The 26,196-nt window shown below is 44.2% G+C and overlaps 1 protein-coding gene across 1 annotated transcript in view; it reads right to left on the minus strand.

The window, feature by feature from the left end:
• The window catches only part of UBASH3B (ubiquitin associated and SH3 domain containing B), a 75,698-nt gene that overhangs the window by 24,233 nt on the left and 25,269 nt on the right, over positions 1-26,196 (minus strand). Inside the window, exons 2-4 of the mRNA XM_064470732.1 lie at positions 2,702-2,755; positions 1,928-2,114; positions 1,203-1,401 (exon numbers count right to left, since the gene is read on the minus strand). Of these exons, the coding sequence (XP_064326802.1) occupies positions 1,203-1,401; positions 1,928-2,114; positions 2,702-2,755 (440 nt within the window). The remainder of the gene's footprint in view (positions 1-1,202; positions 1,402-1,927; positions 2,115-2,701; positions 2,756-26,196) is intronic.

A 26,196-nucleotide genomic window follows, 5' to 3' on the forward strand; every position in this document is an offset into this window, starting at 1 on the left:
GCAGTCGCAGGGGTAGAAGCTTGCTGGGAGCCATTGGTGCTTCCTTCTTCTGGGTCAGTGTTTTTGGGGTAAGATCTGCTGTTCTGACTGTGTTGGTTTGGAGGGTACGTCTACGCTATGCAGGGGAACATGTGTACGATTCTGACGTGGCTGCAGCAGTCTTTGGACTCGCCTAAAGTCTCTGCTTGTTGCTGCCTTCCAAAATGTGCATTTGTAAAGGTAACAGCCATTTCCGCCCTCTTCTAAAGGGAAGACAAGTTCTAGGTCACCGTCAGGTGAAAGCAATGCAATTCAGAGGTGTGATGAACCTACAACACATCTGTATCTCTTCCTCTGAACCAGGGACAGGCACTTCTAGGCGTTCTGCTTGGTGTTACGGTGTGCCTGCCTAGCATGGAAACAGCCCAGGGACTCAGAAGTTGCCATGTCTTGATGCACTTAACCTCCAGGATAAGCCTGTGGTAATGAAGGACTAAACCGGTTTTGTTGCCAGGCTGAGCACTACGGCGACAGAGGGTGGGAGGATTAGTCAGGGAGCTATTATAGTGCTCCAATGCTGTTCTGACTTCCAAGTTTGGAGGTAATCAGAGGACACCCAGAGAGCCTGTTCAGTAGCAGAGACTGTCAGAGTACGGGATGCTCTGGCTGTCTCCCCACTCCTGGCTGCTGATGGGTTTCCCCATCCAGAAGCAGTAGAGGACCAGGCAACGGAGCCAGCCATGTCAGCACTGAGCTAGGGCTATTTGAAAAGGTTCCCTCCTAGGTTGCCAGGGTGCTTGAGGACTTGTCACATAGCCCTCTCTGCATCTCAGAAATGCAGAAAAAAACCAAAAAGAGCCCCTACATGGCTGAAGAAAGTTTTGTGACAGTGGCTTGAGGTAGCGTGCGGAGCAGGAAATGCTCAGCCTTGCAGACAGAGCGGTTATTTGAAAGGTTAAGGAACCACCAAAATGTCAACTTCCCTTTCAAGAGATAACACTTGAGACTAAGTGTGAGGTGATCTTTCAACTGAAAAAGCACTGAAACCCATAGCACCTGATGGGGTGTTCCTCTTGGGCTCTTAGTCTTCAAGCCACTTTTAAAAATCAGGCATTGGTTTAATGAGCTTAATTTTCTTCATACCATCAAAACTTTGGTTTCTGAAAATGCACAAGCCTTGAGCAAGCTGTGGGTTCTTGGTAGCTGCCAGCATAGTCACTCACCTGCTTTAGAAGCAGCCTCTGCAGCGAAGTCTGCAGCAAACTTCTTGAGCACCTCAGCACTTTCTTCCTTGACAAAAAGCCCAATGAAGTTTGAGGACGTGTAGAGCTCCAAAGGCAGAGGGGCAGGGAATTTGCATTTCCACCGCATCACGGTGGCCTGCAGAGCTTCAGTGAGAGCATCGACCTTGCTGTCCTCGCACTGCCAAAGGAAACGGCACAAGCATTTCTCAGGCGGAGAATCATTCCTTACGCCTGTGCTTAGCTCTCCAGTGCACTCGGCAGAGAAAGGAAAGGCTTGCGTGGGTGGGCGTGAATGGTCTACCTTTGCTGTTACGCAGTGAGAGAAGCACAGGGTCATAGAAGAAGGTATGTTTAGAAATCACTTGCCCCTCCCTTGGCCTCAAAGCAGGATCAGCTATCCCCAAGTAACCTTCATAACCTCACCCCACACACCCCCCATCTATTCTCATGTTAATGATCACTTGAGATATGAAAATTTAATCTTCTGCTGCTGCTCTTCCCCCTAAAAAAACCACTTAAAAACACCAATTACCTCCTCAACAAGCCCAGGCGTCAGGCGGTTCTGGTAACAACCCCCCCGAACTCCCTAGCACAAACCCTTCTGCAGCGACTGAATGAAGCGTGTAATGTCTCCAGTCTGGACCTGGCAAGGGCTGCTCATGAATGCATGCATAAAGGCAATGGAAAGAGGAGCTCTGGTTTACCATAAAGAACTGGCAAAGGGTGATATGTGGGAAAATGTTGTGAGCTTTGTTCTTCCCACAGATCTGCTTTGATTGCTGCCAGAACTCAGACAGCTTCTGAGCCAGGGGGCCGGTGGGGCGCAGGTAGAGGACGTACTCCCGAGGCAGGGTGTCATCGAGGAATGGGTCACCCACATGGGAGAACAGCCTGAGAGGGAGAAAGAAATGTTAGATTGACAGGTAAAGACATTTTTTTTTTTTCCTGCGAGATTAGCTTCCTGTCCTCACTCCCTTTTGTTCTCCCTTTATGGGAAAAATCAGCCCTGGCAGGTCAGGCAGAGGCGCGTGCTGTCTCACTTGCAGCCCATTACCACTACTAAGTAATACAGAAAATTGGTTTTGAGTTTCAGACTGAGGCTCTGAAGATCTAACCTGGGTCACTGCTTCTGCCTCTCTGACTTGAGGTGTACAAAACACAGGGAGGAGAGCACTAGAAATTGCTCAACATCTTTGAAAAGGCAGCTCTCAGTTTTCCGTTTAGATGCTAGGGTGGAGAGACTAGCGGTTCCTTTCTCTCACCTTTTTTTCCTATTACTCGAGATCACAAACTCTCTCAAACAAGGCTTGTTTCTGGATTGCTTATTTACAGCACTTAAATAATGTCTCACTAATTTGGCAAGTGCTTTTCAGATAAGGCCCCTGTTTAAACATTCCACATTCTAATGGCTAAAACCTTAAACATTAAATCCACTACTTCCTTTTACTACTTTTTAACATTTATTACTTCATACCAACCAGTCGCATGCTGCTTGAACGCTTCTTCCGCCTGTTGATGCCAGTGCTTTTTGTCTGAAGAGAGAACAAAACAAAAAGAATATTTCAGTGATGCTGGAATACATGGCTATAGTCGCATCTGTTGCTTGAGCCTGGGGTCCTTGCTGGGGAAGGGCTGTAACCATGTGTTTAGAAACCTGTGGGATATGCTTCCCAGACTGATTCCCTCAGACCTGGGGCTGTCTTTCAGATGTGCCGCCTGTCAAATCGCCATACTCTGTTTGAGGGGCAAAATCATGCAGCCTGTTCAAAGTATAAGACGTGGACCTCTGGGTTTTCCCTGCTTGGCCTGATGTTTTTCTGAATAGTGAAGCACCAGCTGTTGGCATTAAATGGCCTCTTTGCTAGTCATTTGCTCAGCACAAAAATCAAAAGATTTGGGTCTGGAAGCGCAGTTATTGCAATAGCACCGAGGACAAGAAAAATTCAACTGCCACCAGGGGGCACAAACCAGAGCTTTTTCCAGGTTACAATAACCTGCCAAAATTTGCTAGCTCCCTTCAGTCCTTGCTACGTTGAACATGCTCTTTTGCTTATTTCCCTTCAGGAAATAATAATAAATCACTTTTCACTCCAGCTAGGAAGACCCAAGTCGTCTATTCAGCAAGTTTTCCAGTTGCAGAAGAAACCAGCACAGTGCTGGTAGATGTGTAACAGTGTTTTCCAAATGCTTGACATCAGCATTGAAATGCAGCTGTGGATCAGCTCAGCTTTGTAATGCTAGAGACTGCCAGAATGAGGAATTCACCCAGAATCCAAATGGCATAAATATTTAGGAAAAATTATGAATGAAAGAGGCAGAAAAGGATAGAAACGTTAGGGTTGTGGGGCAGAAGTCAGGCCCTCAGGTCTCAGGAGGCAAATTCACCATCAATAGGTGATTTCAGAGCTTCCTACTTAAGGGAAAAATGGCAGTATTGCTCTCAAACAAGTGCTACAGGTGTGGTAGGACAGAGGCAAAAATGAATGGGATGCTGGTTTCATCTAATTAACCAGCACATGCTCATGCAAAATGGTGTGGAGGAAGGTCTGAAGAGCAAGAAGCCCTCACAGAAGGCAAGAGTGGGATCTCCAGGCAGCTGTCCCCTGCCACCAGGGAAGGGACAGGGATCCTGCAGATGGGCAGTGCCAGAAAAGGCTCTCCATCCTACGGGCCCACTGCACTAGGCTGGTAGACAGAGGTGTCTTCCCCAGCGTTAGACAACACGTAATGCATCCAGGCACCAGCGCAGCTCCCACCAAAGGTAAAGCCCCGCTCGGTGTGTGGCGTGCAAGCAGGGGTACAGCCCGGGGGCTGACGAAGGTGACAGCCAGTTGTATTCTCCAGTTGTTAATTTGGCTGACGCAGCTGCCTCCCTTTTGGTCTGTGGGTTATACGCCGTGTCTCAGAGCTGCCTGCTGTTAGTGACAGAAAATTTGACTGAGGACAGGAAAACTTCTAGTTTACACCAGCTGGCCTCAAGCCGTAACCTAATCTTACTAAATATGGTATGTAACAGCTTGATAATAATGCAAAAGACTTGCTGACATCTTTAAGCTAGAGGCGATGTGTCTGACCAAAGGGACAAGATCAATGAACTATACACCCTGTGTTATCTGCTGTGAGAAGATGCTGCTGGTTGGTTACAGGAAGCGGGTCCAAGTGAGGGAGAAGCATCATGACCCAGGGTCCAACCCGTAGCTCTAGGATTAGGGCAGCTGGGACCCTCCAGCATTTCTTGTTTCTGCCCATAGGGCTGTGTAGGATGTTTACTGCGCTTCTGTTGCCCTTTCTGCCTGCAGTGATGACTTTTGAAAGCGCTCTGATAACCATGCAGGAATATGCAGTCTTACCCACCAGCCCGTAGACATGTGTTGTTGACTCAGCTGTGTTTCAGCTCTGCCCTTGGCTTCCCCACCCCTTGAATATACATATTTTTGTTCATTTTGAGAGTAAGAGGAAGGCAGAAAGATAATGCTGCAGAAAAGGGCTGTGTTGCAAATGTGTGATTATGAAAATACTTCCTCATGAAGCATTTTGCTGCCCTTATCTGCCAGCATTCATTTGAGATCAGCAGAGTGCTAGTCCAAGCACCTGCCTTCTGGAAGGATGTATCTTGTGCGGTCAACATCATAGTTCGGTCTGTTCTATCTTGCTGACATTTTCCTGGTCTGGCTCAGATGCACTATGCAAAACAGCCACTGCTTTGCTTTGAAAAGTAGTTCAGACAAGACCAAAGAGCAAAGCCCTCTCCCCTTGCACAGGCTGGGAACTTTTCAGGGAGGCTGCTCCTTGAGCAGAGCAATGCCCAGCTGCCTCAGATGGTGGCCATGGATCTTCACTCTCTTGGTTTTCTGTACAAAGGCAACATTCCTGTATGATGCCTTTGCTCGGTTCACCTCCCCTCTTGTTGTTTATGCTCTTTAAAACACAACTAATATTTGACTCTCCTAACCATAGATCTTGCCACTGAAGTGTGTCTGTCTGCACTGAATCCCATGCAGTGAATTACAAACGCCCTCCCAGTAAAGCTCTGGCTTTGAAGTGAGCAGTTTCTCCTCTTGCAAAGTGAAGGCAGACAAGCTGGCTCTCACTCGTTATTTACTCTCTCCAGACCCCAGAGCAGATCTCTGAAGGAGTCATGCACAATCTAGCAGGACAGACGGTTCTGCCACCCACCCTTGTTGACTTGTTCGCTTAATGAATTGATGTTTCCTTGGAACAAATCGCACAATAGAGCTCTGCTGGAATTGACTGCAGCTCCTTCTCCGTTGCCTTTGTGCTCCTGAGACCCCAAAGGGCATTAGAAAACATTAGGCTGGGCCCCACATGCTTTTGTTCATGCGTGATTTCAAAAGGTGCCTATCTCTTCCATGAGGACAATAAACTCCCTTTTCAATTTAATTTTCAGTGCAAGGAGGAAATACTGCATAAGGCAAACAAAAGCCAAGGTATATTTTTATCATGGGACCTGAAGCTGAGAGACTCTTTTTTTTTTTTTTTTCCTTTTCTTTTCTTTTTTTTTTTTAATTTGATGCTGGGAATGGTGATGATGACTGATAGCCTCTGGTTAGTCACAAACCAGGGCATGCACTGCGTCCCTCCCAAACACCCTCCTCCCTAGCCACCAGCCAGAACCTGGACAGGACCCATCCTTCGGGTGCTCCAGCTCCCAGGCCCTGTCAAAATCAACTTTTTACAAGTTGAGTACCCAAAAGTAGTCACAGCTATGTTTGGCCACTTATAAAAGTGGCCTGGTTTTCACAACCGCTGAGTGCAGTGGGGGCTGGAAGACATATTCTGCTCCTGAGAAAATCGGGTCATGTAATTAGGTAACTAGCTATGGCTTAGGTGTTCACATTTATTCACACTGGTTAGCAAGTGTTGGCTGTAGTATTGTACCTAGTGGTAAGAAGTGGTTTTGTGACACAGATGCATCAGAAAAGAAAAAAAAGCCAGAAAAGATTTTATTTTTCAGAATCTACCAAACCGGCATCACACAGTAACCATTTCTGGTCATGCAAAAATTGCAGCTCCATTCAGATAGGAGGTGATAAGCTTTGTGCAGCAAATTGGGTGTCCCTCGAGCCACCCAATTCCTCCATCTCTTAACTTCTGCTGCCTCTGAGACAAAGCATGGGAAAATCATTTAACAATGCACAGCAACATGTAATAGCAATTTTGAACAAAGAACAAGGGAAATGCTATGTCCAACTGCACGTCTGGAGATGGAGGATTTAGGGAAGGGGAAAGAAGATCTTAATAGCAGTGTCTTCCAAAAGCACTGCAGGTATTTTAGCCACCACAGAGAATCAGATTTTTTTGATTCTTCAAACTCAAAGCCCTCCCGGTGACACTCTTCAATGTCAAGTCACAAGGAAAGTCTTCCTCTACTCAATCACTGATTAAACCGTATCAAAATATTGCTAGGAAGCATCCTAGCTAAACAGTTGACCCCTTAGCCTGAAACATTAAAGCAGAACCGGTGTTGCTGCTCTGGAATATGTATTAATGTGTAAACGGTGCCTATTTTAACCCCAGCGCACGGAATGGGAGAGCACACAGTTCTGCACGCTACAGAACTTAATTCATTACTCTTCAAGGATTTTTGGCTTCCTGCAATTTCAGGGTAGAAAAAAGAAGGCAACAGGGGAATGTCAATTCAGCTAGGAAATATATATCAATAAACATTAAGTATAATGGCAAATTCCCATTTACTTCAGAGGAAATGGCCGTAACGGGGAATGATGCATTAACCATAAAGAGAACCTTCAGTCTCAGAAGCATCACACAGAAATCCTTCCTCTGTAAGCGCTCAGCTTTCTTGTTCTAGTCCAGTTTAAAAAAGGAGGGTATGTCTGGCTGCCAGTGGTGCCGTAGTGCACGGGGCAACGAAATGCCAGGCGGGAAAGTTCATGCAAATAGTGCAAAAGCAAGGGACAGGGATGAACTATTTTGAGTTAGTTCTTTGTCTGTTCTTTGTCTGCATTATGTTTTATCACTAAAAGATATGCAAACTTTGGGGTGCTGATGCCCGCAGCAGAGATCGGCTGACAGGCAAGGTGCTGTGCTGGGGTGGGGAAGATGACTGTGTTTGTGCACCGTGGCCGCGCAGGGTCCCCAGCCTCCATCGCGGCCGGGCTGCAGGGGCTGAGACGCTCCCACCCTTGGTGCTGGCCCTGCAGGCACGTACAGCGCAGAGGCCGCTGCAGGCAACCTCCTCTCACCAAGGCTGAGTCACGCAGCTGTTTTGAACCCTTGGGTCCAGAGAGCCTGTTTGCTCTCCAGAAGCAACGTCTAATTCATATAAAGTTGGCCCCTCTGGCTACTGATTAAGACTGAATTTCCCCGTTTCCACTGGCTCTCCCTTTGCTCTAATAAGCAGAGATTCTGCCGTCAGCAGAGCTGACCTCTGTTTGTAAGAGAGAGCTTGCTCTGCTGCATGCTACTGCTCGCAGAGGCAGGAGAAAACGCTAGCAGCAGCCTCTACCTCAGATCCACCTACGAGCTGCCTGCCTACAGTGGCACCAAGGGATTTGTGAATGAGCAATGGAAGGATGGAGGCAGCCTGTAAAAGAAAGGGAATGACTAAATCTTCCATTTCAGTATGTGCCTCAAGCCTAGACAAACTTCTTATCCATAAACAAAACCCCTTGGAGGGACGAATTCATAATGTCAAGTAGCCCTGAATCTTTGGCCCATAAAATATTTAGCTGTGTAAATAAAAAATTTTGGAAACTGCGCATGGTGCATTATGAAAGTACTTGGCTCTCCTCATGATTAGGTTCAGTTCGAAGGACTGCCTGACATGATAAGATAGGAATTAGGGATCGTAATTTACGCTAAATGAGTTTGAAAGAAGAATGCTGTCAAATAGAACATTTTGGTTAGGATTATAAAATAAGCACATTTATTTTTGCGTGTGTGTGTATAAAATATGTGTTTATGTAAACATATATTCAAATAGGTATATGTATCTATTTAAAGCATGACTTTTTTTCAGTCTATGTTGGTTTATGGTAAAAGAATAGAAAACAAAACGCTGGCTGGCTCCAGGAAATGACAAAAAATAGCCCTTTTCTCAATGTGGCTGTAGTTGCTGTTTGGCGCACGCCTGTCGGGCCAGGTACAGGTCAGAAGCCTAATAGTTAATTCCCCCTTAGCTTACATGTCAAGCTCAGTCATGGTGCCGGAGGGTCTGCATTCCAGCCCTGCTGTACAGCAATACGTATAGGGAAGCAGTTATAAAGTCTTTGCAAACAGTAAAATTCCCAGCTTTTTGTGTGTGTGTGTTTACAAATTTCCCATCAAGAGACCTTTACAGATTCCTTAATTTTTGCAGTTTTCATCGTTTATACCATTAACAGTACAATAGTGGAAACGTGTCTATGTTAGACTGTCAATAAACAATTGCCTGTTGAAGAACAGTTTTGCAGACAAAATTTCTGTTTATCTAATGACTTGATTATTTGATGTAGGCAAAGATGCCCAAATTCCAAATAACTGACTGCGTGTCTCACAAATTGCTTAGTTGTTCTTCACGCAAAAAATGGCCACAGCGAAGTGTTCTTTCCAAATGGTTTTTGGGGTCGGTTATTCAAATGTGTTCCTCTGAATTCTGAATATGCAGAGTTCAGTTGGTCACCAAAAATCATATGATATTGTTTCTGTTCTTATTTGGGTGACCTTACTGCTATAAATAGGAATGGGACAGGAAGATATCACTAGGGATCAAGTTCCTGTTCAGGGTAGGGGGTGGGTAGGTTCCTTTTCTGCAGTTTGTTAAGAATGATACCCCCCAAAACTGGGTGTCTTTGCAAGACAGGAATGACTCTAACATAAGTGCATGGCAGAAGAATTACTTTTTTCTTCCCTTCACTGAGCTCTCGCTCAATCCTTCAAGCATTACCTTAGCTTATCCTTCTGTTGCCTTCCGCACATGATGGAGGACATAAAGTCCTCCTCACGTTTACTGAGTGACTCTAATTGCAGCCACATCCTCCGCAAAATGCGAGTTCATTGCTATACGCCCAGATCCCCTCAGGAACACGCTGTTCGGTACAACACCCCCAGTTTAGGTCAGCGAATGCCGTAAGCAGATCCCCGCGATGTGAAGACCCAGGTCTTGCCTGAAATACAGGAACTTTCAGAGGAGGACGGGGAACTGCCTGACTGCACAGTGGCTATGGAGCTGCAAGATTTCAAACTGTGCTATATCCTGTAGGTCACATAAATATTTATAGAAGGTGCCTGACAGCATGATAGGGCTCGGTAGTTCCCTTCCTCCTCCTTCCCAAGAGGTGGCTGGCTGCTTACTCCCAGCTATTGAATACCAAGCTCTGGTAATAGGAAAGAGAGGGAAATGGGCAATGCTGTCAGAAATAAGTTTGGGAAACATGCTGCAACGTATTTCTACTTTCCGTAATTTAAAATGTTCATTTTTTTCAGGGGACGGTCCAGCTGGCAAACTGCAGTCTGGCCACATAATGATGATTATTTTTAAGTGCAAAGAGTGAGGGCCTGGGCGTGTGTCTCTGTTTTATGTGTTTATTTTTCTTTAAGTTATGTAAGATTTTGAAGGCGGATTTTTCCCCCCCTTCTTCAGCACATGTGCACTAAGTCATTCCCCTAATCCTCTGCTTAGCCAGCTTGTTAAGCAGAAGAAGAGGGAAGTACAGACTCATAAAAATTGTCCGGGATAAAGGCAGGAATGCAGCAGCCATTTAACATTTTTAAAGAGATACACAGTTTAAAAAGGAAACAGGATATTAATTTCTTTAGAACAATAACAGTGCAGCTTTTCATGAGGCATGGGATTAGATGTGAAAGCCCTGAGCTCGCAGTTGCCAGCCGCTCCACCAGGTCCCCACGTGACAGAGGAGGAACGTGGCGCATGTGTTTTGGCTGATTTGAAGTGGTTGCACACCATCAAGATTTGTCTGTCCTTTCATTCTCCCCTTCAGCTTCAGGTGCGAAAACCTGTCATTAGTTTTGCTTACGATCATGATATTGTTTTTCTGTTTAGTTTTTTTGTTTGGATTTCCTAGTTCACTTCCTTAAGTTTTTCTCCCTGTGTGCGAATCTAGCAAGGTACTGCCACTCAAACAAAGAGCAGCAGTCTCTGAAAATAACAGGAGTCTTGAATCTGGAGATTTCAGAAAGTGATGTCTCACAATTCCCTAATAAAACCATAACAGTTGGCAGCACCTCAGCTGGCTGATTCAGAGGGGCTCAAAACTTCGATGCAGAGCAATTGCTGGAAAAGGGTGACAGGGTTAGGGAAGACGGGTGATAACTGCTGCTGTTACAGGGTTTGCAGAATTCTGAATATTAGCAAAAAAGCCAAATACAGATAATACAAATAAATTAAAATAGAAGGTGTTTATAATTGGCGCATACTCAGCAGAGGCTCATCCTCTTTAAATGCCTAACTTTAATACTAGCCAGAATGCCGCAGAATGACCAAGATTTCATTATTCAAATAGCGCAGTGCAGGAGAGCAGGAGCTTTCATCCCAATACTATTAATACATTTTTAGCTAACCAGGAAGACAATGTCTTTGCAAGGAGCCAAGTTAGAGGTTTAAGTACGCTCAAATGTACCATCTGGAGTTTCAGTGATAGCCAGGAAAGGAAGCAGTTGTCATGCTGATTGGAAATAAGTACGTTCCCTCGCAGCGTTCAAGACAAGCACGATGCTTTCTTCTTTCTAATTGCTCTTCTTCCCATACAGCAATGAGCCGGGTTGGAACAGGGATTTGCCGTATCTCTGTTTTCTGTATCAAGGCCCTCTTATCGCTAGGGCCTCTTTTTCCCATCACGGGTGGGTTTTAGGCAGAGTGTGGATCTGCCGCACGGTTTGGCCAGAGCGGGAAGCCGGGCCAGGTGGCTGCTCGTGGCACGTGGTGCCTGGTGAGCGCTGCTCGGCACGTGAGTTGCAGTTGCCTTGCTGCCACTTCATGACCACCTTCCTCTCCATCTGTCACTTTGCCTCTTACTCCAACTGGCGCCACTCGCCTTTGGCGACCGCCGTTTGAGCAGGTGTCCACAGTGCCCGGCACAGCTCAGCTGGAAGCACCAGGACCTGCTGCCGAAAAGCTTACCAATAGCCACAGCAATGGGGCACGCCCCATCCACCCTAATTCAGAGAGGGCGAGATGGGAGGTGGAGAGACAGCGAGCTACCTATTGTCACACAGGTCATGGAAAAGGGGATGGTTTTGCTATGGATGCTCTGCTGTGCCTGGCTTGGGGTTCCCTGGAGAGACACGCGCTTGCTTTTCTGCCCCCGGTTCCTTAAGGCAGCCCCACTTTACTTCTTTGTATGTAGAATTTTTTTCATATCATGTAGATCTTTAGGAAGAAGAAGAAAAAGAAAAAGCCACGACTAGCACTTTAAAGTGCTAACATTAGTGTTAACATTTTCCAGCTTCTTGGGGTTTCAAAACAGGAAGTTTGGGGGCGGTGCAGTTGCACAATTTGCCAGAAAGCTGCTGTTCTGTGAAGTCAGTGACACTGGGCTGTACCAGGAACTTGAGTCCTGCAAGCCACCAAGGCCTTCATTTTCTGGGACAAATTTTCAGTGCGATGTGAGGAGGTTTTGATGTGCTGCTCCTATTAGTAGGAACCCTGTGGTTTTAGGTCCTCTTGACTGCCAGTGGAGAGTTGACCTGTTCTCCAGAGACAAAGTAACCCCAGAGCTAAGGGGAAGTTTTCCCAGCCTGACAGAGAGGAAGCGGGTAGAGATAACATAGACCAACGTCAACATGGTATAGCTAAACACTGAAAACAAAGCATTGAGCTACTCGGTTTGGATCTTGTGATGAAACTTGCGATGCTAACTTCCTTCTAGGTTAGAGTCCAGGTCTTTGTATCATGCACATCCTCAGAGAGAGAGTTTGATTGTTTGTCTGAACTTGCTCTGACTTGACAGCAATGAGATTTGGACTCTAACGTCCCCTTACAGGCAAACAACAAGTACCCCGAAGTTTTGTTCAAAGGCGGTGAAGCATCAGGTTGGGGCCTGCATAGCCAAATCCATTCCCTGTTTCAGTCCCTTTCCATCTAGTAGCGTGAAGGGAATATCTCACAGCTAAATCCCACTGTGGGCTCCACAGTAATGCTTCATGGGCCTATCTGGAATTTAATATTGAAGTTGGTCAGTGCAGGGGAGAGAACAACTTTCTACCAAGAACAAAGGCCATGGTTAATATCAAAGCAATGATATTTTGTGGTTAGTGTGAATATCTGTTTGCCACAGATGGAAGAGTTAAGACACCCACGTCTCCTGACAGCTGGACTTGGCAAGCTTAGTTTGGTATTCTTTGCACTAGTCAGTTTTTGCATTATTTCCTGCATTTGGAAGAGCCTAGCTGTGTTCATTCTGACACCTTATTTTCTAACAAGTAGCTAATTTCTCTTCTTTATGGGCAATGTCTGTTTATCGTGAGGAATGTTACATGTTGTATGTACTAACGGACTCACAACTTTGCTGAAAAGGCAAACTCCAGAGACAGAAAATGGGAAGCAAATGCCTAGCAAGAAGCCAACCACTATCTCACACCTAAAATAGACTCACGCAAAGCAACAAGAAGGAAGTCTAAGAACTTAAGGAAGGTGGAAGGAAGAAGGGTGGAGTGCTGAGATAGTTGGGTTAAAGGCAAAGAGGGATACTCAAAATAGTCTCCTGCTCTAGACAGCTCTGTTCAGGAAATTTTTTAAGCCTTGCTGTTTTCCATAATGCAAATATTTCAAATAATGATTCCTCGCTTACTGTCCCTTGCCATCTAGCTAGGACCAAGTTATGTCAAGATTCGTATGGAAGACCTGGGCAAGAACCCCAGAGTGCTGTAGGAGATGTGGGAATGGAGGGTTAATGCAGCAGATGACGAGGCACACTTGCCACTGACTTAAGGCTAAATCACCCCCCCGAACAGTGTTGGGGTTGGGAGCGCCATGGTACTAGAAGCTCCATCTTGGGGTGAGAAATCGCACAGAGGTCTCACTCTCTTGCCTTGGAGATTTTGAAGTGTGTGGTTAAACCAGTAAAAGCTAATGTCAGAGTTTCCATTGGGGGGGGGGGGGGGGAGAGAAAAAGTTAGTTAGCAAGCTCTGGTCTGAATTTCAGTTTGGGTAACTGTATTTGGTCTCTTTCGGATTGCTCTGTAGTCCTCAGCTGACAAAAGTCTTCGTTAGTTGTGGTGTACTCTCTAAAGTAATCCCACAGACTAGGGCATCAGGAAAACTCCAGTCAAATGAAGCTGTAACAAAAAACTTTGGTGGAGGTCTTGAAGTTAGCTCAGCTTTGGCTTGCCTCTTCTACTACACATTGCAGGAGGAGAAAATTTAGGTAAATGTGGATGTTTTTGAGAGTCCTGTACTCTCATTAAGGTGAGATATCCAAACTGAAATGAAGTATTACTGCATTAATATCTGTCCTTTACCAGCCTCAAGTGGCAGAAGCTGTAAAAATGCACAGTACAATTATTTTGTTGTTATAACACTAGTAACAATGAGAAGTCATAAATTCTTGGCCAGACTTTAAACTCTAATGCCAGATTACGCATTAAAAATGTCCTTGTAGGGTCTGGTTAATTATCTGGAATTTGTACCTAAGGTCTAGCCAAGAGTCTCTGAAAGGTTTAAATACTAACTATGGAAGGGTTAAAAGAGCCACATTAAAAATATATATATTTGAAGTCTAAAAGGGAACAGGAAATTAAGAATTGTGATAAACTGAGAAACAATGAGATAAAGAAGGATCTGAGAATGTGATGAGAACACTTTGCCACAGACTGGGAATATTTCCCTGCATACTTTTCTGATTTTCTTATGGCCCATCAGTTCTAAATGTGCAGTCTTTATTCCTGTATCTGATCATATTCTTGCAGAACAAATCAGTGAATTACAAAAAAAAAGAAAATAGGAAGACCTTAATGAGACCTGCATTTAGTAATTATCCTTATACCAGCGAGTGCTTATGCGTATATTTAACTTCAAGCACGCACTTATAGACTTCAGCGAGGCATATGCACATGCCAACTGCTCTTCTGCAAAGCATGTGCTGAAAGGTTACTGCAAATTAAGGCTTCGGGCCTGTTCTTTCTTCCAGCAGAATTTCTAAGGATTTTAAAGCAAGTGCTTGCCATGATAAAAGTAACTTTTTTCAGTTCACTGGAATCCTGGGGATTTGATGCTAGCAACAAATGGATGTGTGTTTGCTGGAGCAGGACTGTACTTAGCACGCCCACCCCCTCCCAAAAACCCCAAAGCAGCATACCTGACCAAACCTTCAGCACAGCACAGCACCCGCACGGTCCCGCTCTGTCCCCTCACCATGGGATTCTCCTTGACCTGCTTCACAGCCTTCAATTAAGGGCTCCCAAATCTAGCGGGTATCGTGATGCACTGGTTGCTCTACCGCTCAGTTCTTATGTTTGTGGAGGAGTAACTTCACCTTTCTGTGCTCCAAGGTGTCTGTTTAATGGCATAAAATGCTCTCTGCAGCTCTAGCACTCTCCAGTGCCTGGCACAATAGGGCTCAGAAACCTCAGTAGGGCACAACCTCAGTATGGATCATAAAACATCAGCTCAGCGGGTCCCTCCCCCAATCATTTCAGTCTCCTATGAGCCATCTCAGTAAATGTGAGCAGCATTAGGTCTTAAAAAGTGCTCAGCGCTGTTTCATCCAGCCACGAGGGATGGGAATTCCCAGGGGCTAAGCACTGCTGAAACCCTGCAAACTTTACACCGCTGACCACAGAGGTGATCAACCCCCATTCTGTGTTTTGCACATCAAGAACCGATGTGAAGCGGGTCCCACAGTCTAGTTACGTCTCCCTCCTTCCCCTTCTCTCAGCATTATAATTTTAATTTCTGACACCTAAGAAATCAGGTACTGGGAGCAATGGACTGGGAATAAGGAAGAAGATAGTCCTTACTCCTTTTGCCTGAGAAAACCTCATTGTGCATGTGTATGAGGATCAGAGACATAACTTGGCCTGGCCTCTGCCTCCTCTATTCATATGCTTGGCTGATATGACTACTGATGTTTTGTGATTGCTTGGGTACCTAAATGGCGGGAGATTTGGGACTTTCCTTTATTTAAGAGGTTTGGCCATAAGGATTCTCAGATGAGATGTGTTATAAAGTGTTTTTTTTCGCATGATTTTTCCTTTGCCAGTCACCAAAGGCACCTAGCACCTCGCCTTAGCACTTTACGAGAAACATCTCCCATGTGGAAGCACACTTCATCCTATTGCCAGGGTTGTGTAGGAGGCCGAGTCTTGGATGCTTGCCTTGAAGACCTTGTTATCCAGATTGGTCTTTTCAGGCAGGTATTGTTAGACAGACAGACACACACACACTACCATCACCTCATTTCCATAGCGTAGCTCTCCCCCGCACTGGAGTATAAGTACTGATGTGGGGGTGTATTTCTAAAATTATTCACGATGCAAATCTTTTACAACTGATCCCCGTCTTATCTGTTTTGCATGTGTGTCTGATATCTTGAAAGCATACTAAGAAGTGCATTTTTTTTCTTAAATGCAGAAGGAATGGTAATAATATTGCAGCCTTTCTTTCCGTCACTCTGACGAGGCAGCCTGTCCTGTGCTGTATGTCACTGATCCACTTAAGCCTTTGCTAGCCAGACAGCCGTCACTAACAGCAGCATTAGCAAGTGCGGCACGTCAGCAGCGGTACTCAGGTCGAGCACCTTGCAGCATCAGTACTGCAAAATAATAGGTGTGCTTACAGCAAGACCCCCTCTCTCTGCCCTGTCAGAGTGGGCTCTTGGGAGATGAAATAAGAAACAGCTATAAATTAAATGAATGACAGGTGCTTAGTGTGGATAAGGATCAGTTATAAAGTTCCCTTGGTTTTTAAAGAGTACTTTGTTACGCAGGCTCCTGTGATTATGGTAGAGGACATAGACTGACATGAGCTTCTTTCTTGGTAAATGCTTAAGAGCTGCTTTGTGAAAAGTAGGCAAGAAAGGAGAATACTAGATATCAGTTCAGAATAATTCTTTGCAGTAAATTTCAGAGGCTAATAGCAAAGCATGTATGGTAAATTGTGCATGTAAGTGTGCCGTAAGAGGTGGGTGAGCCCTTCTGGACTCCAGAATCCCGTTATTCCAGGAGACAAACTCATTCCAGTGGGTTTCACAGAAGAGAAAGCTGCAGCCCTGCTTTTATCCTTGCCCAGCATTGCCTTCTGAATGCAAACGCATTCAGGGTGTCACTGCCCATTTGAGCCGCTGCCCTACGGTCTGCAGCCCAAGTCAGCTGCAGGCTTGCCATCACCACGTCAGGAGACAGGCTGAGAGATCCTCAGATTAAGGCAAAAAGAGAAAACCCAAAATTTTAAGTTGAAGGAGTTAAAAAAATGGAATCCACTTCTCAAAAATATTGAAAAGGAAGACATTGTGATTTCTTCTTGCATTTTTATTAGGTTTTGAAATTTGAGGTTATCCTGGGAACACATTTCAAGCTTTCCTCTCTAGTGAGGCCCTTCTTTAGCCTGGTTCTCAAAGGGGCTGAGGCATATAGGACTGTGCTGCATCCGTGTGTGTCTGCAGGCCTCTCCAACATCCTACAGTAACTTCTGAACCTACTCAGTTTAAACCCAGCGTGACAGAGACATAGAGCTATCAGGGATATTTCATGTCTTGCAGCTTCTGTAAAAATAGTTTCTTGGATAGCTGTAAGCCACCTCAGGAGTGCACCAGCTGGAAAATATTCAGAGGTGAGCTGACTTGTTACTAGACATCAGAGAATCCTCACAGAAGTGAGCCCTAAGAAACGCTGCAGTCATAAGAAAAGCATCAACCATCAGAACGACACGTGCACAAAGTGAGGCTTTGTCAGTTCTGGCATTCCTGGAGCTGGTTGTCCAAAGGCAGTGAAGGTTCAAAGGCAGCTGCGACACACTCTGCACATTTTTCTGCTGTAGATTCATCAGGGTAGGCAGGGCTTTTGTGCAGACAGTGAAAGTCCGAGCAAGATCAGGACTGTACAGGAGTTCAGATCTGAAGGTGCACAAACTTCACCAACACAAGCACTTTTATACTGCCACAGTTGCAGATATTGGGAAAGTTTTGCAGAAATTACTATCCTGGGAAAGCTGAAAGAGCAGAATTTGTGTTTCAACAAGACATACGCGTCTGGGGGATCCCACAGCTACAGGAGCTGAGGCTTAGAGAAAGTCAACGAATATTGCAGGGTAAACGGCCTCCCAGCTGCAGATCTGCAGGCTCCCGTGCTCCCAGTGCTGGCGGCTACCATTTCACGTGCCCGAAGGCACGTGAGATAATGTAACCTTTCCTCAGTCCTTCCCCGTTCTCTGAACAGACCTGCTTTTACTAGACTCTCACTGCTCCTACGGCTCTCCACCATTTCTCAAAACATGCTTGGGAAGCACAGATAAGGAGGTTCCATGAAATATGAATTACTGTGTGCACGCAGCTATCTTCTTGCTCTCCCCGTGTCCCTTTCAACTGTGGCAATACATGATTTCAGGCTGCAGCTGAAAAAAAGACCTTTCTCGGTGCATTCCTGTTCGCCCCTTTTGCAGTTTAGCACTTAATGCTCTATCTCCGCAAAGCACGTTGGCAGACACGTGTCTACTCAGGGTGCAAATAAATCGCATGGAGTGAGGCTGAAGTGAATATCATGGCAAATTCTATTGGTAGGAGACAGACCTCGGTACTATTTGCTGCTGCCCAACACTTACTCTTTCCTGCATTAAGGTTTTGGGATGTTTGTGGATGCTAAGCCCAGTTCTGCATGGTTTCGTGTGTGGACAGACTGATCTGCATAGAAATTACTCCATCCTGCAAGACAGATAAACATGCAGTGCGCTAAACTGCATCAAGACCGTGAGGTTTTTCAGAAGAGCTCAGCATTAGCCTAATTTTGTTCCCAGTGGTATTGAATGAGGCAGAATTAGGCTAGAGCTGAGCTTCTGAAAGCTGTACCCTATCTTCCTCTTGCTGTACTTGTCTAAAAATAAGGAGTCCAATTAAATCAACAGCAGTACAAAGTATGAGGGAATGTATAATTAATTAAAAAAATCAAAGGTTGTCTTACAGCACTGATCAGCATTTAGCAATCCTGCCACCAGCTCTTACTCCTTTCATTCTTCCTTTTTAATCAGTGATTATTGTTGTGTCTCCTTACATTACAATCGCATATTCTGGTAGTATTTCAATGTGACTGTGTTCCCTGGGAGCAGTAAACCTAGTTGCAAGAGGAAAATAGGAAACTGCATTAAAAGAGGAAGGGAAAAATCTGTTACCAGCTCCAGCCCTGGTCCTGACACCTAACTGGAGCCCTGATATTGGTGAAGGATAAAAATTTCCTCACTGTGATAGCCAAGGCCTTCGTTTGCAACACAGCCCTGACGAGAAACTGAAGCCTGAGAGATAAAAATTTGCATGTCGAAAGACATCTCTCCCGTAGCTTTGTGGGAAGGGGAGTAAGAGGAGGTGTACTAGCTCAGAGCTTTTGCTTTCCCTATTGCTACTGTTTTGTTTCTAGTGCTCCCCCCTCCAAAATGTCTTTTTTTTTTTGGTCTACCAAGAGAGCACAGGGCTTTGTCACCTCCCAAACAAGTGTTTCACACTTTTACTCTTGCAGTGCAGCGTGAAGGGAGCTGGAGAGGATGTGCTCTTCTCAGTTATCCTGGCAGGAATCCCCAGAAACTGTGCTGGATTCACAGCAAATCTGGAGTGACTCCATCTGGGTCGCTGGGAGCAGAATCTGGCTTATATTTTGAGTGCCAGCTGTTAGTGGGAAACAGTAAGACAACACGTAAGGAGAATCTGTATCATGCCATTCTGGTGGTTCTTCAACATTTTATGCCTAGATTTCTCCACCTTTCCTTTGCCTAGTCGAATTTTAGGTTGAATCTGTTCCTTTCTGGCAGTAAATGTGGACAGTTAAAAAGCCTCGTGATATGGCAGTGGTGCAAGGACGGACTTTTGCCTCGAGGAAAGGCTGAGGGGGATTCGCTCCATTAAAGAGCAGTGGTGGCACCAATTGCTCCCTTTGTGGGTAGTTTCAGTGAAGTGAATTAATCTTGCGGTGGTGGCATCCTTTCTTTTAAATGTAGTTACTCATATTGTAGATGCCCGCGTCTGGACTTCTCTTTACAGTCAATGGAGGCACTTGTAGGGCATGTTTACTTTTGGTGAGGGTAGGCATTTAAAATAGGTCAGATGACTCATGCTCTGTAAGTGCCTGTTTCTCCCCATTGCCTGGAAAAAGAGTGAGATGACTAGTCCAGACATGGACATCACCTACTGACATGTACGGTTATGTGCAAGTGCTCCTGCGCTCTATTTTTCTGTGCCTGTTCTCTGTCTCTTCTTGGTGCGCTCTATCCTTCTCTCCTGTATATTTAGATCACAAATTCCCCTCAGCGCCGTGAACTCCTGTAATGCGTGACATCGGTGTGACGGTATCTCGGGATCTTTCAGCAGTATCGTCACAAAAATAACAGTACAACTCTTTCCAATTAGTACATACAGACAGAAAAAAAAAAAAATCAGTTGTGAGAAACAAACTATTCATAGCATGGTCTCTAGGCTATCAAAAGAGCTGAGGGGGAAGTTCTTTTACCTTAAGGCATGCAAGCAGCTTTTATGTATGACTCACAGTTTCTTTATCCGCAACTAAATACCCCTTGTAAGAAGCCTGACAGAAATTATTAGTAAAAGATCACCCATCTCTAGGTTTCAGTGAAGTTTAGTAGGAAGTTATATCCCTGCTGTAGACTGGGGTAGGAGAGCTCAAGGAGGACTAAAAGGGATCGTACTCCTGCAGCGCTCTCTGAGATTTCAAAGCGGTGGCTTTACAACTCATATTTGTATGAATGTCTGTTTCACAGTGGTGTGTCTGTTAAACAGAAGGGACTCTTCTTGGTTTGAAATATAATTCCAGATAGTTCCTGCATTGTTGATTTGCAATGCCCTTTTGGATATCCAGTCACATACGAGGGAAGAGGTCAGTACTGCAAACCTACCTGTCTGCCCTGCACGCAAGACCCGCTTGTCCAGCTGGTATACTCTGTTTCTGAAGGATCACCCCTTCTGTTAAGTCCTTCAAATACATTCAGGATTCCAGGATACAGCCCTGCTGCCAGATTTAAAAATAAAGATCCCAACCTGGGTTTTTTTAATTTGGAGAAGAGTGAAATTTTTGCTCCTCTGCTGCCTTTGCTGACCGGGCACTCGTTTCCAGCTATAGGCTGCTGCTCTGAACTATGCATTTGAAGTTATTTTTGAAAAGCATTATCACCCTGAAGTTGCATCTCTCCCTCTTTGATGCATAATTTAGATTTTAGCCTTTTATAAATTACATGCCTAAGGAACTGCTGATGCTTCTGGGGAAAAACAACAATAATAAAACTGTACAAAGTATTCTTTGTGGAGACTGTTCTGGATATAAACACATTTATACTTCTCTGAGTTTTCCCCGGTTTTGTCTGTGGGGTGTTTACATGAATACAGAACCTCTATTGTTTGGTAGTTCACCAATACCGATGAGATCGCATGAATTCCTGCTGCACATCATCCATGTCATGAAATCAACAGTTCTTTGTGGTACCCGGATGGATGGATGGATGGATGGATGGATGGATGGATGGATGGATGGATGGATGGATGGATGGATGGATGGATGGATGGATGGATGGATGGACTAGGGGTGGAAGAGAAATTAGAAGTAGCTTTTTTTCTAATGGAGGAACTTCTTCATTGCAAAAATGAAGGCCAAGCAAAACTCAGGGAGAAACATCACTATTAAAGTCATGAGGGGGCTTGAGCAGCTCGATCAAGTACTGGATTTGGTTCTCTTTTGCTGGTTGATGTTGACAAATCTATTTCTGGGCTCATTTTATACTGTGCCCAAAATAGAGGTAGTGAGGTCCCTGGCTGCTGCTGCTATTCTTTGTTACCATAGATTTCTTCCAAAGTCTGCTGAAGTCCACAGAAGAAAATCCCAGTGGCTTACAAAAGCCTTTGGGACCTCTATATAAATTGGTCTGCCTCTTTCAGGGTGGGCGAAAGGATTGTTTTATGTGCGTGCTCCAGTTCAACACGGCTACACGGAGGGAGGGAGCTGCTTCTTCCCATTTGGTTTCAGCATCTGTAAGGTGGAGGAGGGTTTTATAAGCTGTGGGCTGCACAAGGCACTGTGAATTTTGATTATTTGGGCAAAAATTTCAAATGTCAGTCACTGAGGTCAGGCACCTCAAAAGGAACCTACACAAAATTGCCTTGGTTTTCAAATGTGTTGTTAAAATCTGTCACTCTGTGGATCAGCAGGCACTCTAATTTTGTCAAACCGGGTTGCTTTTGTTTTGCTTTATATAGATGTTGCTGCTTAACTTAACAAACCCAAGCCTGAATATTTTTGGCTTTAATATTTCTAATTAAAGGTATAGGCATTTTGGATAAGATGCCGCAGTATATGAAATGCCACTGCTCCCTAATGAACTTGGCTTAAAATTAGTAATACCAAATCCAAAGTTAATCAAAATCGCAGAAAATAAACTTTCTGTTGAAAAACAACTAGAAGGACTGAAGACTTAAGATGGCTCTGCATTGTACGTGACAGCTAGTTGTAACTGAGTTCATCTGTGCTGCTCCTGAGGTTAAAAAAACATATGCCTGAAAGTATCTATCGAAGTAAAACTGAGATATAGTGGGGTTGGAAAAAAAGTCTAAAATGGGATGTTTTTCTAAGTATTGGAGGCAACATCAGCAGGTTTTTAAGTGTGTAATTTATAGGGGAAGTGACTCAAATGAAATTATGCACTTTAAAAAATCAGCAAAGTGTTGAGGGCATAATAACGTTTGAAGAATTTTAAAAGCCCTTTCATATTTGTATTATTAGAGTTCCTCAATCCTCTAATTTTACTTCCTTTTTTTTTTTTTTTTTTTTAATGGCACAGCTCCTAATATCAAGTGATTATTTCAGAATCAATGAGTTTCATTAGAAAAAGCAAAGTCAGTCCATGTCCTTCCTGGCTGGGGAGAAAAGCTTAAGAAAACAACTTAAGTGTATTCTAAAACCTTAGAGACCATGAAGAAAAAAACCTCAGGTTTTAATATTCTGGTTATTAAATCTCACTGCCTTTAAGCCAATCTCATGAGCCTCTGTCCTTAGTCGTAAGCCCTAAATTTTGCAGTCCTCTATTGGAGTAGGTGGAAGATTAGAGAGAAAAAGGGGTCAGAAACCCCAATTCTTCCATCCCTCAAACTTTGTGGCACTTCCCCACAGGAACTAAAAATATATGGCAGTTTATGGTGAGTTTATAGCCAGTTATGTGGTTAATTTTCTGTATCCCTCCGTCCCATTAATAGACCAGCCAGAGCATTTTTTGGGGCAGTCCACTACCATTTAAAAATCTACTCGCTGTATTAAAATCCCCGTCATTTTATCTTCTCTCACATCAAGGTGGCTTGAATTAATTCAGACATTACACATACAGAAAAGGCAAAAAAGTCTGTACTTGCTGAAAAAACCTTCTCTGTGAACATTCTAATCCACTGTTGATTTTTTTATTTTATTGCAGTATTTGACACTTGTTCTTTGTGATACTTGAGAAGTGTTATATTAGATCAGATAAAAGGCCCATGCAGACCATTATTTTTTCCTGTTCTGTGGCCAGCAGTGAGTACTTAAAACCAGTATAAAAGCGGGCACGCAGAAGTTATCTTCCTCTGTCCATGCCTTAGCACCTTCCCAGAATTCAGCAACTGGCAACTGCAGTACTTCTTGAGCCAAAACGTACACCTGAACGACTGTGACAGACAATCCTGAACCCGTGTTCGCTTTCCCCCTTCACAACACCCTGACTCTGTGACTTCCACACTGTAGTTATTTTCTGCGTGAAATATTCTTCCCTGAGCTTGTTTTAAGCCTTTTGCTTCCTGCACCAGTTGTAGGACCCGGGGAGCCTCTTACGTTGCTCGTGGCCAAAGGATGTGTAAAATGGTAACTGAGAGGGTCGGTATAATACACTAGGGAGCTACAGACCAAGTGATGGAGGACCTTTAGCAAGACCAGAACACACGGTCCTGGGTAAAAGCCAAATAAGTGACGGCCTCACACCTTGTCCATTTCCACGAGGATTAAGCATTTTATGCAGCCTGAAAATCAACTTTTTTTTGCTGTCTGAGAACTACATTTGGAAACAAAACATGCATTTTTCATCATTGTTGAAAAAAGTGGAAAATGTTCTAATTTCAAACTTGGATTTAGTTTTAGGGAGTGAGTTTTCTGATGAAAGTAAGAAAATGCTGATAAACTCTTCTACGTCTTTGCCTTTGTGATGGAAATTATGATTTGGTAGGGGTTTCTGAAGGGTCACCTGGAGGCAGGTTGGTTTTCTTATCCTCCAGACTATCTCTGGTGGAGTGAAAGGTAACACCACTAAATAAACTCCCTTCTGCCTTTGACCCAAAGATTGCAAACACCCTTCACAAAGGGGCTGGAATTCGCTTCAAAAGGAATCAAACAATAACCTTTCAATGGATTCCATCACTTCCGTAATAAACAAAACATGATTCCCTTTCAAGCTTATCTTTGTGCCAAGTTCTGTGGTTAGAGCACAATAGCTGTATTGTTCTTGTATGCTGCAGGCTAAAATGTATTTTGGTAACTGCTGCTCTTTGTAACACAATTGTCTGATGACAGTTATTTTAGCAATCCATTAACTCCTTCGGTCCAAGAGGACCTCTTCCAAGCAGGCTGGATAATCCTCAAGAAGTCGATTTCTCCCACTAAGCATTGAATAGAACAGAAAGTAACATAAACTTGGGAGTCTCAGTGTTAGATAACATGTAAATGATGGTGACTCATAGTGGAAAATCATAGATAAAAATGACACAAAGACTTATTTAACCACCATCTTATGATTTTTTCCCTGTACATGAGTGTGTGAGATATACTCACACATACTTCAGAATAATGCTACTATTTGTCCATCCCCCCTGCCCTGCAGCTGTCTTGGAAGATATGAGATACAGAATCAAAATGTACATGCATATTCATATTCACGTCACATTCCCCACTGAGGCATGAATGAACCCGAAACAGTTTTAATCACTGGTACATTTGTGACAAATATGCTAATTACCACAGTTACGCTCTCATGAAAAAGCTTGCTGATTTTTGCTAGAGTGCCTGGGTTACTAATGGAATATTCCCATTTTACAGTTTGGAAAACAGGCACAGGAAAAAAACAAGAAGTTAGTGGGTGATCCTAAGCAGCGAGAAGATGAGACAGATTCAAAGTGATGGTTTCCCAGCCTTCCCTCCTTGAACTAAACTACAAGAACCACACAAGCCTACAAGAGCTGCTTGGAAAGAAGGCCAGAATAGGCAGAATATCTGACACTTCATGGCAGGAAACATTGAGAACAAGGGGGTTTTTCTCAGTGTGTACATGCGGTATTTTTGTAATTCAAGCTCAAGTCACAGCCAAACTCTGAAAACAAACCAAAAAGAAGAGCCAAATACGTTAACATGAGTTGGAGACCAATTCCAGCTGTGACTGAGAGTTTAACGATAGGAGATATTCCTTTCTCCTGACTCAGTAAAGCCCGTGCTAGCATCCTAAACTATGCAAAGAAAATATGTCAGCAAGGAGAGAAAAAACAGCTTGGCAAAAACGACAAATATATTTTAATTTCTGAAGGACACGGGTTCATAAATAAGTGTCAGAAACTGTGGCTGGATTTCTAGACAAAGGCTGAAAAAGTGCGTTACATTGTAGAGGAGGAGTTTCCACATTACTCATCCTGCCCTTCTCCCAGACAGCACAGAATTGTTCCCGGTAGTATCGTCTCATTTGCTTTCTTCAGCTCAGTAGTCAGAGGCCCAAGGAACGAGGCCAGCCAACCTTACAATTAGAAATGTTCTTCCTAATATTCCACCATAATTTGTCTTTGCTCGTTTTCATGCATTAGCCTTTATGAACTGTATGAGGCAACCTTAATTGCATTCCCTTCTGGCTGCTTAGGGAATGGGTTTTTTTTTGCATGGATTGAAGGCAGGGTTTAAAGCCAGGGTCCTCAGAGCCAGAGCACAGAGCTTTGGCAGCCACATCATGGCAGTGTGTCCACTAACTGGTAACAGCACTGGGATGTTACTCCTACATACCAACCACTTTGCCAGCACATGATGCTCCAGCAAGGGCATGAGATTCACATCCCTGTCACTCAGCCAACGTATGTTTTATCCCTTCCATTCATTTGTTGCAGCTTTTCTTTGAATTTCCTTGCTTCATCGATGGCTCCCTGCTGTAGATACTTCAGCAGAACAAAGTCTTTGATGATATTTTTTCTTCCTGTGCATTCTGGAGCTGGGATTTTTTTTCTGGCATGCTGAAGTGTGTGCCTCCCAAAACAACTTTGGTTTTAAAAATCACCTTCTCTTGCAAAGATCTAAATTGCTTAACTCCTTTATCCTCCTCTGAAAACCCCATCCCTGAAAGACTTTGTAGGTTAGAGCTCATGTATAATGTCCATGCTGTGCATGCTGAAACATAGCTCAGTGTGCGGTCAGTGACTTGCAGAGGGAAATGAATCTCATTACACATACATGGTATGTTAAAAGGGATAATGTTTTGTCTTTCTAGGAAGCTCTCTGGGTAGACAACTTGCAGGCCTGCACTCCCATTTGCCACGCAAAGCCCATCTCAACAGCGGGCAGATCTCCTGTGCTACAGACCCCATCTTTCCTTGCATTTTCCCTGTCTGTATCCACATGATGTTACCCTTCCATTACTTAGGTGGAGCTTTTTGTAGTAAAGGGCATCAATATATGTATGAACAGTGCTTACTAGCTTGTGACCTTAATGTCAGGAGGAGGCTTTTTGGTTCTACCAGCATATGCATTATTAATGCAAATACCATAACAACTAGTTGTGAGGAACCAGAATTTTCTTCCTTTGTACATTGGT

Source organism: Phalacrocorax carbo, chromosome 21 (genome assembly GCF_963921805.1).
Source record: "Phalacrocorax carbo chromosome 21, bPhaCar2.1, whole genome shotgun sequence".
NCBI lineage: Eukaryota > Metazoa > Chordata > Aves > Suliformes > Phalacrocoracidae > Phalacrocorax > Phalacrocorax carbo.